The 17,887-nt window shown below is 45.0% G+C and overlaps 1 protein-coding gene and 1 long non-coding RNA gene across 2 annotated transcripts in view; one reads left to right on the plus strand and one right to left on the minus strand.

Annotated features, from left to right (window-relative positions):
* Positions 1 to 17,887, plus strand: part of LOC140605296 (uncharacterized) — a 169,868-nt gene that overhangs the window by 80,325 nt on the left and 71,656 nt on the right. The gene's annotated exons all lie outside the window — the stretch shown is intronic.
* On the minus strand, positions 9,342 to 10,307 carry LOC140605375 (olfactory receptor 10AC1-like). The gene has a single exon (XM_072777651.1). It carries the CDS (start codon positions 10,305 to 10,307, stop codon positions 9,342 to 9,344), a length of 966 nt encoding a protein of 321 aa, XP_072633752.1.

Genomic DNA, 17,887 nt, shown 5'->3' on the forward strand with positions numbered 1-17,887 from the left:
AGTGAGTAAAAATCCAAAGGAATTTCCTCAGCTGCCATAAGAAAGTCATCTGACTTTCCCGCTTTGATCCTGCATATGGGGGTTCCACTTTTCCTTATCCTAAAAAAGGGAAAAAAAAAAACCTTCCATTTGTGCTGTGTTTAATTACTTCCCAGAAATTCCGTCAGCACTATCTCATTTGAGGACGGAGAAATCGAGGCTGAGTTGGGCTACCCAAATTTTGCCAAAGTCAAATATTTCCCAAGTCTGACTCCAAGGGTTCTGACTCCAGCTTATGTTAGATTGGCTCTTTATTAGTTTGTTTGCTTCAAACCATATATTAGTGGCCAAATCCAACCATCTAGGCAGTCTTTTCTTTTCTTTTTAAATTGAAGGATAGTTGAAACACCATGCTACACAGTTTCACGTGTTCAGCATAGTGATTCCACAGCTCTGTACATTATGCTTTGCCCACCCATTATGCTTTGCCCACTTTGCAAGTGTAGCCACCATCTGTCACTATATAATGCTATTACAACATCATTGACTATTCCCTGTGCTGTACCTTTCATCCCCATGACTTACTCATTCTGTAATTAAAAGCCTGTATCTCCCACTCTCCACTCATTTTTGTCCATTCCCTTATCCCCTTGGCCTTTGGCAACCATCAGTTTGTTCTCTGTATTTATGAGTTTGTTTCTGTTTTTGTTTGTTAATTTTTTTTTAGATTCCACATATAAGTGAATTCATATGGTGTTTGTCTTTCTCTGAGTTATTTCACTTAGCACAATACCCTCTAAGTCCACCCATATTGTCTCAAATGGCAAGATCTCATTCTTCTCCCCTCCCCATTATTTCTAATGGCTGAGTAACATTCCATTATATCTATCTCATATCTTCTTTATCCATCTACGTAGTGATGGACATAGGTTAACTCTTTTAAGAATCTAGTGGGAACAGTGCTATAATCATTATTAACACCACCACCATTGAACATGTTTAAAATCCTACACTACCAGTTTGAGGTAGCAATAAGATCAGTGGAATGATTTTGAAGGTTTCTGCTTGTGAAAGAGATACTCACCTTAAAAAAAGAAGATATCTATTTCAAACAACCTTAAAAGCAATTTTAAGGTTTGGACCTAGATTGTCCAAATATTTACTTTAAAGTTCTTTCCAAGAAAAACAACAAAACTGTTTTCTAAAGGTGATTACAGCTAGCATATTATTTTTTAAAAATCAAGCATATCATACTGGTTATATTTTTAAAATTATCTTTATATGCCTTTTATGGTTGGGAGCTTTGCATTCAAAATAAAGACTGTTTATACCCATTTAATAAGACTTTAGAATATTTATTTCACCACTTAAATTATTTAGCTTATAGTATTATTTTATGATCAATTTTTGGCCATGTATAGGATTGATTTAGTGACAATTTTTGGTTAGAGAGTTATCTGCTTATGATATTGTTCTTTTAGGATAATGTAGTTTATAGCATGATATACCTCCTGAAGAGGTAAATTTACAGGAATATCATAGGTTAAATAGTTTTAAAACATTTAATAGTGAATTTCTTCTGCTGAAGCTTTTAATTTCAACTACTCATGCAACAAAACATTTTATCAATGATAAATGATTTTCTAGTTTAGTAGTGACATTGGACAAAGCTGAAATAAGGGTATATTTTGCAAACATAACCACACCATAAATGAACTTCCTTCTCTAAGGATTGCATCTTCCACATGAACCATAAATCCCAGGACACTGACAGATCATTGATTTCGCCATGGAGTGTGATAGATGGAGGGAGGGTGGGCTACCTCACACCTCATGTGGCAAATCTTCCTAAAAATCTCCCTAAATGTTCTTGATTTTCCCTTGAAATCCCTTTCCCCGTTATCACTGCCTCTTTCCCCTAGTCTAGGCTTTCTCAGCCAGATGCTCATGCATGATTTTGTTTCTAAAAAGAGCAGTGTGAAGAAGCAGGCATCCCATGTAGAGAAGGAGATGACGGAAGGATAAAGACAGAAGGTCTAGTATCCAGTCCCCAGCATGATACATGATCTGTCCTAGCAGCAAAGCCATGAGGTCTTCAGCAGAGCAGTCCTCCCGTGTGGGGTGGGTAGGTTCCTGGCTTCACTATCTACATACCGAACTTCACAGCTCTGCAAGAGATTCTACAGGTCTTTTAATAGCCCTTATAAATGACTTTTCTGCTTAAATTGCTTAAATAACTAGAGTAGATTGTTATTTATTTTTTTTAGTATAACCAAAATGCTGACTGATCTACTCTGTTGATCTCAACCTCAATCCCTAAGCCAGTTTCTAGTCTCAGGCATTTCACTTTACTAGCTTTTCACCTCAGAACTCCCTAATGTAACAGGAAAGGGAGGCAGAGAGCAGCCCAGCAAAACAAAAATGGCAACCACCTTGGGAACCTCCAATTCATCCAGGAAAAACAATGACAAAAAGGCAAGAGCAAACATACAAGAACTTGGAGACAGACCTGCCCAAGATATACCCAAGCAAAGGTGAAAAGGGCTGCAAAAGGAGAATGCAAACTGCTTTCTCCTTTTCCTGTAATACCAACCAACAACCCCCTTGCCCATGCTCTATTGCATATGTGCCCTCTTCCTTCCAAGGTGTCATTTTAAGGTATAGGGCTTGGGATGTAAGGCTACAGATTTTCTCTGCCTAGAACAGCTTTGGGACTTTGGTGTCCAATCCTGCCTACCAGAAAATATCTCCTATTAATGATGCCTCAATGCCAGACACTGTTTTGGCACATTTCCTACGTTAACTTTAATTATAACATCAGGTGATGTGAGACAGATACTAGTATTGTACCAATTCCAGATTATCCAGTGAAGACTCACAGGTCCAGAGAGGCGTGAGTAACTTGTCCAAGGTCACAGTTAGGTATTCAAGGGCTCAGAATTCAGATCTAAGGAGCCTGGCTCAATGCCCCAGTGATGGTCACAGCATTACTATTTTTCTCCAAGAAGTCCCACCTTGTCTCGGCAGCTGTCATGTTTCAGGAACGTTCTGTCGAAGGACTTCCCTCTTCCTGGATGTGTGCTTTATTTTATTTATTTATTTATTTTTTAAAAATTTTTGAATTTTTAAAAATTTTTAAATTTTTACTTATTTATTCATGAGACACACACACACAGAGGCATAGACACAGGCAGGGGGAGAAACAGGCGCCATGCAGAGAGCCTGACATGGGACTCCATCCTGGGCCTCCAGGATCACACCCTGGGCCGAAGGCGGCCCCAAACCACTGAGCCACCCTGGCTGCCCTGGATGTGTGTTTTAATTGTAGTCACATAGTGGATTAAATTCATTCTGTTCATTTTCTCACAAGGGTAGTGGCTCCTTAGGGAATCGCTGAAGTTTGGGGACAACATGGGCCCCTGTGATAAGGCCCTAAGGCCGACACACCAGGAGGAGCCAAAGGAGAAGCAGAGCCTATTAGGGCATGTGGACACCCGATGAGTAAGGGAGCTTACATGGCTATGAGGCCTTCTCTCGTTATAATATGAAGAAGGTACATTTGCCCATTGTCAGGAGGATCATAGACATCTGGTTCTCTACCATGTGGGACTGGAACGTCAGAAGTGCCAGGTAAAGGTTTTAAGTCATTAATAGATAGGCTAAACTGTAACCTACATCTCAAATTTCTTGAAGACTCGTGGCCCCCAAAGGGCTACATAAGTATTACTTCTGTCAAGTGGGCCGTAGGCTAGATGTGGGAAATGGCCTCCTATGCAGAAGAATTTCATGGAAGGTGAATAAGCATCTTTTGTCCCTTTTCTTTATCCAGTTCTTGTTCTCTCCCATCTGCCCCTGCTCACCTGCTTGTCCTGGTACCTACCTAACTTGGGGAAGTGTTCACCGACTGGGAACTGTGATTGTTAGTAATCTAGCCACTTCCCCCCACTCAGAACTGGCCGCTTCAAGGAAAAGACCCTGTGCTATCAGAGAAATGGGAACTTTCCTATCTTAGAGATGTTTAATACTCAAGTTCAAGCCGTGGCAGAGGGTAGCAATAAGAAATATATGAGCTGTCTGAGGAGCGGTTGAAATGGGACCTGGAGCTCAGGCAGAAGGATTGTATTTGAGCAGGAGCAGGGCAGCCTCTATGGAAGACTGGAGTCCCTGATACTGAGAGGCAGAGGTTCTGCATCTTCATTGCACCTCACAATTACCTACGGGGCAGCTTTTAAAAATTCCAATGCCTGAGCTTTACCACGACCAGTTAAATCAGAATTCCTAGTGTTTGTGTCCAGACATCAGTATTTTTTAACGTCTTCAGGTGTTTCCAGTGTGCAGCCAAGTGAGGGACCCACTGAAAGCAATATATTGTGGGCAGAGGATAATTTCTGGCTGACTTTGGATCTGATAAATACCCGTGGCAGGACTGTGAACAGCTGTGAGATCTTCTTCAGCAGTTCTAAGAGCTCCTAGATCTGTATTTGAGATGTTACACATGCTGTCCTAGAGTTTGTGTTTGTATCAGTCATGTTTTTTATTTTTTGTACTTTATGATGTTTTGATATCTTGGGGGCCTAGCTGGTTGAGGATAGGCCACCCCTCCCAGAGCTAGCTAATTCCTAGAGATAGCAAACCAACTTCCTGTGAGTATGCCTTTTGTATGCAAACTGACCAACCCAAAGCCCATATCTCCAACCACTCCTTAGTCTGACTCTTGAAGCTGCCTGCCCTGTCATCCCAGGGCCAGGTCAGCTAAACCAGACAGCTAGAGACCACTCTTGTTTCCCAGAGCCCCCCTGAAATTATTCAAACTATTCAATTCTAAAACTTAATCTTTCCTACCTTGCTTTGCCCATTTCTTCCCATAGAAATCACAAGGAAGTCACAGGGCCATGCTTTCCCCTCTCTCTTTCTGCCTCCGGACTGACCCAGGGCGTCCCCATTTGGCTCTTCATGGTGTCATGTGTCCCTTCTGTTGGGAATTGTAACTAATAAACTCCTTCCATCAGGGGCAGTTGTCTCTGCGTCTTTACCTTCCCATATCTGATTAAAACAAATCCCAGGTACAAATCTTGAAACCGTGTTAAAGATTTCAGCATTTGAAATGAAATCCAATTTCCCATTCCAGCGGGTGATTAAACAAGATTTGAGTTGGTTCTCCACATTTTTTCAGTGTTGGCTAGGACCTGGGAGGCATTGCATGATCCTGGGTAGACGGCATTTCTAGATGTGAGGTTTGTGGTTTGTCTGCCAGGACTTTGTACATGCTGAGGCCTATAGACACACACGATTTGTACATATGCACATTCTATGTGTTTTTATATATAAATGCTCTCATACCATAGCACTGACTTATTCACTCTTTCATTCAACAATTTATTGGCAGCTATTTCCATGCCGTACACTGTTCAGGAACAGGAAATACTGTGGTGAGTAGACAGTTTTCATAGAGTTTATATTGTGCTGGGAGGGACAGGTAATTAAAACATTACAAAGAAAGAAATATCATTTCAAATAACGAGAGATGATTAGAAATAAAAGATAGAAGGCAGAGAGGCAATATTATGTGGTGTGACCAGTGAAGCCCTCTATAAGGAGTTCATATTTGAGTGCAGACAGCAACTGAATGACAAGGAACCAACCTGTGAAGATGGTGGGAAGAGCCCTGGAGTGGAAATCATAAGTGAAAAGGCCAGAATTGAGGACGACTGCACTACGTACTATTAGGCACCCTGCTTTTTCACTTAACACATATAAGAGATGGTTCCGTGTCACAGATAAAACAGCCTTTTCTTTTTGGCAACTGCATAGGATTCCACTAGAGGGATAAACCATAATGTACTTAACCAGTCACATATTATCATTTAAGTAATTTCTATCATTTTTGGTGATCTAAGCAATTTGGACGTGAATGTTTTTTGAATATATATATATATATATATATATATATATATACCCACAAGATAACTCCATTGGTAAGGACATACCCAGGAAGTAGAGTGACTGGAACAAATGACATGTGCCTTTAATTCTAATTGATATTTAATTGATGTGCCAAATTGCCCTCCTAGAATTGAACAGATGTGTACTACCAGCAACAAGGTATGGGAGTCCCTGTTTCACCCTCTACACTGTGTGTTGCCCTTTTGAGCATCATCAGAATGAATGCCCCAAATAGCATTTTGAAATTTTATCTTGCATTTCTGTCGTGAGTCTGAAACTTTTCCTATAAGTACAAGCCATTTGCATCTCCTTTCCTGTGACCAGTCCATCTGTACCCTTTGCCCATTTTTGCTTTGTGATTATTCATCTTTTTCTTATTGATTGCCAAGAATGCCTTATGCATTAATGAAATGGGCCCCTCCCTCACGTTAAATACGGAAGTTTGCGTCCTCTCGTTTCATTTTGTTTAAGGTGGGATCCCACGAATCAAGCTGTTTTATATGTAATTAACAAATTGTGTGTTTTGCATCACGTTGGACCGTCCGTCTGTCCTTCAATGCTGCTGCTCCTTGCGGTCGCCTGTTGCAACTGCTCTGTTCCTCCTCTGTTCTTTGTACCCATCTCAGTTGCCACCGATAAGCTGGCAGATTCTAAATATGTTTCTGTAGCTCAGATTCTCCTCACTTACACCCCCTCTGCCAACCGTACGGCTCCACACCCCATGTCCACATGAACTCACCACCTGCACCTTGTCCTGCCCTCGACCTGGTGACTCTCCCAGTCTCAGGGGGCCCGGTCTGTCATCCTTTCCAGGTAATCCGTGTCATTCCCGACTCTTCTTTCTCTTTTATCCCCAAGCAATCTGCACTAAGTTGTGTTTTAGCTATCTTCTAAATATTTCTCCAGCCAGTTTACTTCCCTCCATTTCGAGTACCACTGGCCTAAGATGGGCCAACAGTGTCTCCCAACTGTACTTCTACACAAGCTTCCTAGCAAATATACTTTTTGTCATGTTCTTCCCCAGTTCCTTCTTCACACAGTAGTCAGGGTTCAGATTGGATCATATCACTCCCCTGTTTGAACATCTTTATGGCTTTTCCTCCTCCCTGCCCAGCCCCCTCCTTCTCTTTTCTCCCTTTTCTCCTATGTCTTCTTTAGAGTGAAGTCTAAACTCTTTAATATGGCTTACAAGGCTCGTGTGCTCTGGTCCCCATTCATACCTCCAGCATAATCTCTTAATACTTGAAATACACAGCACTCCCAACCCCTCATCCCCACCAGTTGGAGCCAGTCCCATCAATAAGCTCTTGGAATGTATAATGATCTCTTTTGACTTGCTGCTTTTGCACATGCTTTTCCTCTGCCTGGATGCTCCTTTTCCCAGCTGTCTTTGTCTGGCTCTGCTATCCCTGCTTGAACTTAGGTCCTACATGTCACTTCTTCATCAGCTTTTCCAGATGCTCCTACTACCCCAACTCTAGACTAATTGCTTCCCACAGGGTCTTGTATTTTTCCCATCATGGTACCTGTCCCATAATAATGCAATGCCTATTTATTTGCCTGAGTCCCCTAGTAGATTTCAAATTACACATGGGCTTCATCTTCTTTCCTTCAATAATTTGGGCTGAGGTGCTAGAAATACATTTCGGCATTTTGATCACAGTTGAATCCTTAACTGTCAAGTTCTTGGCTTGGAACCATCACTCAACAAACAGCTATTTATTGCACATATGGATGAATGAATAACTTCTGGGATTTTCGCAGCGTAGCCTAACATTTGTATTTAAGGTTTTGTGCCAGTTTGTCCCCTTTAATATACCAGGATATACTAATGTAACATTGTCTAGAAACAGTCACATCACGGGGCTTTATCTTCTCTGTTAGTTTTACATGACAATGTGGATTCGTCATTCTTTAGTAATTAGTACGAAACTAGTAATTAGTAAGTCTTCTCAATGTCTCCTCCCTGTTTCTCTGACAGCAGTATTTCCTCCAAGCTACTGGTGGATTAAAGTTCTTCGTGCATTTCTACTCTTGTACCACACAGGCATACACTGGATCCACCCCCGCAAAGCTCACTCTAGTTCCTCTTTATTCCCGAGCTATCGAAGAGACAGTTTTTAGCCAAATGGGCTCCAGGATGGGGTAAGAAGTCTGTGTGATTCACTGAGCAGGCCCCCAAAATATTTGTTCTTAAGAAATGATTGTTTCTGTATAGAAGTAACATCCATTGAGAATGATTAGGAGAAATCTGGAAGATATATAATGAAGAAAATAAAAATCGCCCATAATCCCATCACATAGAGAGCAACTGTTAACATTTTGGTGAGTGACATCATCCACTCCCTTGTGTCAGTGGCCATCTGTAAAACCAAGTCTACCCTCCTCTTGACCCTGTGCTCCTCTTGACCCTGTGCTCTGGATTATTGGATCTGCCTCCATCAGCATCTTCACCGGTTTGTCCTTGGCAGCATTTCAGGTTCAACACAAGTTCAACACAGAAACCTCCATCACCACCCTCCCAACTTGCTCCTGCTCTTGTGTTCCCTTTTTCAGCAAATGGCACCATCATGCATCCAGTGGTCCAGATCAGAAATGCTTCTAACTTCCCTTTCTTTCACACTTCCATACCGAGTCAAAGTTCTGTAGTTTCCACTTCCTGCATATCTCATGACTCCATGTCCCCAACCTCCTGTGTCAATCCTCTGGTCCAGACTCCATCACCTTTCTCCTGGAATAGAGCAGCAGCTCCCCAGACAGGCCATCCAGTGCCTGGATCCTTCTCTATGCTGTGGCCAGAGTGACCACGTAGGAACAGCAAGTCATTCCATGAATCCACATCCTTCTGCTGTTGACAGAGTCCATCCTCGAATGTCCTGGCCCTTATTGGACCCTTGCTGCTTGAACCATTCTTCATCTCCCCTTTGGACTGACCTCTACTCAACCTACAGTTCTCCACTTAGCCATCTTTGTCTTCTGAGACTTCTTCTTTGACTCCCCTATCCTCTCAAAAAAGTCTAGCACAGAAACTCCTAGGAGCCACTCTATCCATCGCCTCTTCACCCCTCACATCTGTCCTTCCTCTCCCATCTGTGAGCCCCCCTCTGGCCATGAGTTGTGCCTTCTTCATCCTGAGCCCATCGCCTCACACAGGGCCCAGTGTGTGGGGAGAACGAGCCAGTGTGGATGGGGCCCCTATCTGCAGATCCAGGGTTCTACATCCTGCTGCCTTTGGCCACTGCTCAAAGGAGGGGTGGAGGATGGAGCACCTGCTGGGAGACTCTCCTTTTGGGGGACGCTCTTCCAGATTCTCTTTCTGCAGTCCAGTCCTTGAGTCCCCCCCCCCCCCGGTGGCATTGGTGACACAGAGCATCCCGACAGAGGAAGCTTTGGGGGGCAGGGCCACCCCCTGTGGCCTGTCAGGGCTCACGCAGACCTTGCGCCTGCCGCCCCCGCCCCAGCACCCTGCGGATGGCCGCGGTGACCTCGCGATTGCGCAGGCTGTAGATGAGCGGGTACAGCAGCGGGGTGACGTTGGTGTAGACCAGCGCCAGCGTGCGGTCCCGCCGCGGGGAGTAGCTGGCCTTGGGGCGCGCGTACATGAAGGTGGCGCAGCCGTAGTGCAGGCAGGTGACGGCCAGGTGCGAGGCGCAGGTGGAGGCGGCCTTGCGCCGGCCGCGGGGGCAGCGCAGGCGGTGCAGGGCGGCGGCGATGGCCCCGTAGGAGGCCAGGATGAGCAGCGAGGGCAGCAGCAGCAGCAGCAGGCAGGCGCCCAGCAGGGGCAGCTCGTCCGCGTAGCTCCGCGTGCAGGCCAGCTCCAGCAGCGCCGTGATGTCGCAGAAGAAGTGCACCAGCAGGCGGGAGCCGCAGAAGGGCAGGTGGAAGACGGCCCCCGCCAGCCCCACGGACACCGCCAGGCCCCCGAGGCAGCAGGCCAGGGCCAGCCGCGCGCACAGCCCCGGGGTGACCACCGCCGCGTAGCGCAGCGGGTGGCAGACGGCCACGTAGCGGTCGTAGGCCATGGTGGCCAGCAGGAAGCACTCGGCCCCACCCAGCGCCACGAACATCTGCATCTGCAGCGCGCAGCCCAGGAAGGAGATGGGGCTGCCCCCGGGGGGCCCCGGCGCGGCCAGGTCGGCCAGGGAGCGGGGCACCACCACCAGCGTGTAACAGAGCTCGATGGCTGACAGCTGGCACAGGAAGAGCAGCATGGGCGGCCGGCTGGGCACCGAGGCCACGGCCACCAGGATGAGCAGGTTCCCGCCCACGGTGGCCAGGTGCACGGCCAGCAGCAGCAAGAAGAGCACGGGCCTCAGGTGTGGGAACTCAGAGAAGCCCTGAAGGAGAAAGCCTCGGGGCACGCTGGCGTTGCCGGGACCGTCCATGCACTGGCCTGCCCACAGGCACCTGCAGGAAAGGAGTGCAGGGAGGGAGAGCCGGTGGGTACAGCCCCTCTGCCCCTCTGCCCCTCTGCCGGAGGGAGGGCTGGATGTTAGAGCGGGGGTCGCAGTCGGGGCTGCAGAGAGGGGTAGGGTCCCCAGGCGCACTACCAGCAGCCCCCCACACCCCTGCCATGCTGGACCATTCCTTAACTCCTGATGTCTTGCCTGCCTCCTGGACTCACATTCTCAACATGCTTTTTTCCAAAGAAGCCTTAACTTTAGGATCTTGCCTTACAACCCCTCACTCCTGACCGCCACCTACAAAGCACTCCCTCCCTGCCTTCAGATCCTAGTTATTACTTGGTGGATCCCCTATTGCCAGGAGTGTTATGCCGCCCTCAGCCTTAGCTCGCCATGGCAAGAAATGTGTCCATACACCCCGCTTCCGCTTCCCCCTCCCTGCCCTACTCTACAGCTTTGAGCTGCTTTCTGTGGTGTGTCACAGAATCGTAAAAACAAGATGCAGGTGAAGGCCTTAATCTCACACAACCTCATAATTTTCAAAATGAAAATAAAGCTGGCATGATGTGTGTAGGGGAGGCTTACCCACTCACAGAAAGCTAGGAACAGAATCTGCATTCCTGAGACTGAATCCAGAACTTTTTGTGACCCCACATGCAGCCTTAAAAAATGGTCACCGGGATCATTTGGTTGATCTATATTGATTTAGCCTTCAGTAGAGACCCAGGTGTGCCCCAAGTGCTGAGGCAGACACTTAGGCAGCAGGGAATGAGCAGTGGGAAGGGCTCCCTGGGTACATCAGGAACAAAATGTCCCTAACGTTTTTATTAATATTCCGTCAACACGAGAAAAAAGTGATGTGTATCTGTTCTAACTCGCCTTTCAGAATTAGCAGTACATTCCAAATTTGCCGATGGAACACAATTTCTTTCTCACCAGTTACCTGGTGACTCATTTGCAGGCAACATTTGGAAAACACGGAGAGTGTGTAGGTTGACGGCAATTGTTGCAAACCTCTGCAGTGGGGAACATGAAGTGATAAGGACTTTGTGGCCGACTGGAAGAGAGTATTTGATTTTCCAGTAGTTGTTAATGACATCTCTTTTTTAAAAAATTATTATTAGCTTTAATTGTAAGCTCAACTATTATTTCCTCTTAACTGCCTCTGAGTCACTGTTGATAACCGATTTTGGAAGTGGAATTTGTGCATGGTTGTGATACCGTAGAAAGCAATAGCAATCAAGCTGGGCTAAGGAAAAACTGGGAAGAGTGGGAAGAGCTCGATTTTTGCTGTGTAATGCTCCTTTTTGAGAGAATTCTGACAGCTTATATTTATCAGTACCACTCCATGTTCTTTCATCTGAGGGGGGCAACTTCAAACACAAGCTTGGGGTCAAACACAAAGGTGGGGTGGGGTTTGGTGTGGGTGGAAAGCGGGGAGTCCCTTCCCATAGGTTTTAAAGCCCTCACATTTGTTATCGTTGTTGGTTTTGGCCAGTGTTCGTTCTCCTGAGCCAGTTTAACAGACCTGTGTGCAGTGCCTCTTCCTTGCCGTGTGGCGAGTGTCGTAGCTGTGAGTGGGGACAAGAGGGCTGTCCTGGAGGTTCAGGCAGGGTGAAACTGTAGAAGTACCCACCGCGGCCCTCTTCACTCTGCTTCAGCTTGCCATCTCTCGACTGCTTTCTTTTCGTCTCCTTAAAGAAGCAGGGGGTGGGTGGCAGAGAGACAAAAAAGAGTCCAGTTCTTTTTCTTTCAGTTCACCCTGCACAGAAATGACAAGAAAGGTTGGGCCGGGACAGCAGGAACTGCAGGCTCCAGGGACATTGTTGTGTTTTACAAATGAGGCCATGAGTGGACAGCAAGCTGAGTGGGTCGAGCCAATCAAATGTAGACTGAAGAATGTTTCTACCTTGTTTAGTAGATTTGGGAGGATTTATCATAAACTCTAGGAATGTATTAGAAATGCCTTTCATCTGGGGGCAGGATGGGGAGGTGGGGAAGAGACATGCTTAAAACTTCCATGATTTGATTGAAAAATCCAGCTCCACCCTTAGTAGGAGAAGCTGCAAGAGGGAAAACATTACAAGGCCTGCCTGAGCCACCTTTCTTCCCAGGGGCAGAAGGGTAGGTGGTCTCATTTCCGACAATAACAGCTACACATAAGAGACTGGTAGGCCTTTGCCATTTAACCAATGGTAAAGGACTTTACCATTTAACTCACTTAATCCCAGTGACTCTCACTATACTCCCACTGAGGTAAGTAGACTCTTAGTATTCTCATTTTACCAATGAGGAGATTGAGACCTAAAGGAAATAAGTATCATGTAGCTGTTAGTGGTTAAAGGCAGGTTTTATACTCAAGCAACCCTGCCTTCATAGTCCATGGTCTTATCTACTACATGCTCGTCCATATTCACGCCTCTCCTAAAAAATCCTCTCTGTGTAAGATATACCCTACAGCTTTCCTCATGCCTCCACTGTCCCTTGCCCAGAAATGACCTGCACCCTCCTAGGCATTTCTGTCCTCAGGTTCCCCTTTGCTGACATTTCTCTTGAGGACATGTAGAGGTGAGCAGTAATACAGATGACCTCAGAGAGAAAGTCTAAAAATAATTTCTCCTTAGCTTTGACATTCATCGCTGGTATTGTTACTGTTCTGACAGAGGTGCTTTACTAATCGTCTGAGGCTCCATGGAGCACCCACAGAGTCTGGCTGGCTGGTGGCCCAGGACATCTGGATGTGGCTGGAAGCCCCACCGGGCCGGGGTTACAGATCTGGGATTTGATTTTTGCTGTGCAGAATAATTAAAGTTATCTGTAATAATGATATTTTAAAAAATCATCTTAATAGTCAATCAAAGCACTTCTAAAAAGAGGTTGTACAGTGAGAGATTGGAGAGGCAGACAGGTCAGGCCCCTCTGGGTTATAAGAATTCCATTCCCTTCTGGGAATGCAGCTTAGAGGTCAAAGGTCGAGATCCTCCTGTTATAGCGGGTGAAGCACAGAGAGGTCCGGTAGTCAGCCTGGGGCCTCCCTGCTATCACCTGAGCCCAGATCTCACAACTCCTGGTTGATGGTTCTATTTCTGCCCGAATTGTCTTCCAGAGTAGACCTGAGCCCACTGGTCTAGTATTATTGCTTACAAAGGCACCAAAGGAGATCAGTGTCTCCCACAGAGTTAATACAGAAGATTATAAATATGCCTACACTTCCCTAACTTGACTTAATAATCTATCATGGGTCTCTAGTCTATGAATATATACAAATTGCTCTGGAATCTATTTTCTTCCTGTGTTTCCTTTTAGGAAAAATACACATTATACAGTCAAAAGAGTTTTTTTGTTTTTGTTTTCTTTTAAAAAATCCTTGGTGAAGTAGAAAAATCCTCCCCACTCCCTCCACCACCTCAAAGTGTAAATTTTTGCTTTGTCATTTGCCGAGTTTGACTCGGGTGGGGACAAGTCACTTAACACTTCCAAAGCCTCACCCCCTCACTGTTAGTTAGGGTTAACAAAGGAGGGGTGTTGTGTGGATTCCGTGAGATACAAGCACAGAACCCAGTGCACACACACACAAAAATGAAAAGCATTCTCGTCTTATCTCTCATCTTCACGGTTGATGGGCATAGATCGTCTTTCCTCTGGATACTCATTTTTTCCACCATGCAAACCTCCTCACCTCTTAACTGTGTCCTGTAGGTGCTTTTCTACTTAGTGTCTTTTCTGTCTTTCTGGGGTCCAAGAAGTAGGGTATACATAGAATTCTGGATTTAGGAAACTCCATGGGGAGATAAGTAGACATAAATGTAGATAAATCTGTCTGCCTGTCTATCTACATATCTATCACCATCGTCATCACCACTTTCTCCCTCTCTATATTTTTTCTCTTGGGTTTCCTGTTGATTTTCTAAAACTGTATAGACTATGGAAGAAGACATCTGTCGGTTCAAACTGCTGCAGCCACTCACCAGCCACATGACCTCTGTCTCCCTGATCTTCAGTCTCGTTACATCTAAATGGAGATGCTGGTGTCTAATTCAGATGGTTGTGGTGAGAAGTAGACACACGGCAAAGGAAACCCACAACACAGTCCCAGGCACAGGTGGGCAGCAAGAGGTGGTTATTCACCGTATCATTATTATAAACCAATGGTATTGCGTCAGCCTGTGGCTCCGTCTGCATACGGCAGCTTTGGTTACTGTAATGACTTCTTTTCCTACGGCATAGCCTTGTCCTTGGTCTATGAAAGCCAGCTTGAAACTCATGAATTTATATGTACTTGCCCTGTTATGCACCTTAAGTTTAGATTTGTTTTCTGGAATAAAATCCCTTGAATTAAAATGCATTTACCACCATCTTGTTCTATCACACCAACATATCTTTTAGTGTTTTTTGGGCTTTCCCTCCCCCCCCACTTCATCAGTTTGGTGACTTCTTTACTCAGAGGAGTAAAGGAGTAAAATATCATCTCTGGATGTAGAGATTTCACTGTGTGCTTCCTTTTGCAATCATTCATAATCTGAGCCTCGACCCCTGGGTTATGTGCCTCTTTTGTAGCAGTACTTCTGTTTTGTGACCAGTGCCTTATACACGATAAAGCATCTTACTGAGTCCTTGTTGACTAAATTTGGTAAGACAGCTTGTCAAAGGCTTTTGAAAGTCTAAAAAAGAGAAATCCTTTATTGGTTTCTTGTCGGCATCTTTATCCTCTAAAAGCATTTAACTAGATTTAATAGAGCATATTTTCCTTACACAAACATTCTTGCTTTTCCCTGTTTATATGTTTTCTGAAGTGTTTAGTGATTCTCCATGTTATAAAAATGAGATGCCATTGCTGGTTTTGGTGTCTGCTCTGGAGCTTCTCTCAAAATGATGGTTCTGTGGGCAGTCTTAGTTCTCTAGCTCTGGCTCAATGTGTTACCTTGGGTTTTGCATTTTGCCAACATTTTCTCCTCAAGTTTCCTCGGAATTCAGAATCATAAAATGTGTGCACTTGTGTTTAGAGCTTCCTGAAGAGTTGCCACCCTTAGTTCTTCCCCTGCCCCCTCTCAAATTAATTGTGGGATTAGGGTTTTGAGTAAAATATCATTTCGGGCTTCTTGGGCTCTTTCATTTTCATCTGAAGAGGAGCTTTGAGCCATACAAATCTAGGAGTCCCACTGATGTAGAGGCAGCTCTCTGCCTTTGATGCTTTGAAAGAAACTCTTGCTTGAACAGCAACCATTTAAAGTCAATCTCTGATCCAGGCTTCCGCCAGAGGAAGAGGGCTGTGCTTCAGAAACAAGCACTTTCATGTTTAACATCAAAATTGTCTGGTGAGGAGACTGTCCCAGCACTGGCACTGTGAAGGTCAACTTACCACACATAAATGCATGGTCATTGTACCATTACCATTTGAAAAATAGTCTAGATCTGAGGACCAGTCACTTTATCTACTAGAAAAAAAAATATTGCATGTTTGCTCTAGGGGGAAACTAGTTTGTTTCCAAAATTTATTTTTTGAAGATCTGCTATCATGTTCCATGAAGGCAGTTTTAGTAGGTTTAAAAATGCTTTTAATTTCTTTTTTTTTTTTTAATGCTTTTAATTTCTAAACTGCATCTTGTGCTACAAAAGAGCAGGAGAGCTCCTTCAAAAACCCAGAAGACCCTCCTTGTGAAGGCTGCTATTTTGATTCTTGTTGGTCACAGCCTGAAAGCTAGAGCTCAATGACATGGCAAGGCAGCTGCTTGAATGAGGAAGTCAAGGCAACCTCAGTTTTGCCAGAGTAGTTTCATGATTCATTAAAGTGAAAAAAAGAAAAAACAAGAAAACAGATACTGGTGAGAAAAAAAAAAAAAGTGTTGATTTCCTGGCTGGCTACCTTCTAGAAGAGAACCCTGTTAATATTTTCAGAACACTGCCTCAAAAAGTCATGGGCCTCTCAGAAAAACTTTCATCTGTGACAGTTGTGTGCATTATTTTGGCTTCAGGAGCACTTTCCAATAGGATGCTCTCCCCACCATCCTACTGCCTGCCTCTCAGTTTCCAGAATAGACTACTGTGGTTCCTGAGAAAAGCAACAAAGATTAGATGAAATGAGCTAGAATGCACAAGGTTTAGCAAGCCCAAGGGTGGGCTGTGAGGACCCATGTCTTCTTCAAGGACGGGTCCCTGAGGTTGGTGTGGTCTGAAGCCTGAGGAATTAGTTCTTTGGTAGGAAGCGAGAAAAAAAATGGAGCCATTAACAATAAATGACAGGGTTTTTTTGCATCCCATGGAGCCAAATAATAATTATAGATATTATCTTCTTGAATCCTCTCTGTCTGCCTCTAAGAAAAGAAATTATTTTCCTTAATTTTGTTCTTACATATTACTTTATGGAAACAACATATCATTGGATGCCTCTTGTCATGAGAACCTCTGTTCACTTGAGAAGACAGGACTCCCCCATTTTTAGATGGGAAAGCTGAGGCAGAAAAAATGCATTTGTGTAAAATAATTTGATAAAAATAGAAGTAGAACCTAAAAGTTCTGGCGTCTGTAGCTGCCTGATGTTCCTCATACCTGCCCCCACTTCAGTGCACCCAGGACTGAAGGGTTCCCCAGTTAGAGCACTTTGAACATCGTGTGCCCCATGACTTCCTAATGTGGGGCACTGGATCAGCCCTGAGGATGGTGGTAGTGTGGGAAGAAATGCCTCTCTGACATGTGGTCTCTCTTTTGAGCAAACTTAGCTGGGAAGTGTCCTGATTTCCTTATGTCTATGCTAACTTTTAAAAATATTTTATCTTTAAATAATCTCTACACCCAACATGGGGCTTGAACTTACAACCCTGAAATCAAGAATTGCATGCTTCAGGAATGGAGCCAGAAGGTGCCCCCCCCTGCTCTCATCTTGGTGTTTCTTTCTCTTCCCCTGCCCACCTACCTCATGAACACCAGACTTCTGCTTACCTGGGCTCAGGAGACAGATTACCTGGAGATGGAGGGGAGAAAAGACTTAGCTTGTGGTGACTGGAGGTTAGAGAGATCACAGGCACAATGAAAAATAGGAGGCTACATAGTTGCAGCAGGCAGCTGTAGAGGAGAAGGAGGACTTGGAGGGAGGAGAAGAGATGGAGAGGCTATATGAGGAACCCAGAAGGGTTTTCCACAATAGTTTCTGATTAGCTGTGTCGAGTGAGTACTAGAACCTTGGCTTGCCTTATATCCCTGGAGAGGTGGGGGCAATAGGGAGGAGAGGAGTATACTTGTCCCTTCCAGAGGGAGGGCAAGAGGGAGAGCATCCTGTGATTAATCCACTCACCACAATCCCTCCTTGAGGTTGGAGACCTAGGAGGGACTTGGCACACATAGTGTTCAAGAGAAACAACTCTTCCTGTCTCACGCAGCCCACCCACCCAGAGTGCTATCTGTCCCATTGGTACCCAGTGCTTTCCCTAGGGTGTGCCATGCTCCTCTCTCATCATGGCAATTCCCATCTCTGCACGTTGGACCAGGCGGCAGCTCCAGAACATGTAGTGAAGTGTCAGGTGCCTGGTAGGTCTCAGATGTCTTAATTTGTCCAATGGCTAGAGCAT

This window comes from Canis lupus, chromosome 15, assembly GCF_048164855.1.
Source record: "Canis lupus baileyi chromosome 15, mCanLup2.hap1, whole genome shotgun sequence".
In the NCBI taxonomy this organism is placed as follows: domain Eukaryota; kingdom Metazoa; phylum Chordata; class Mammalia; order Carnivora; family Canidae; genus Canis; species Canis lupus.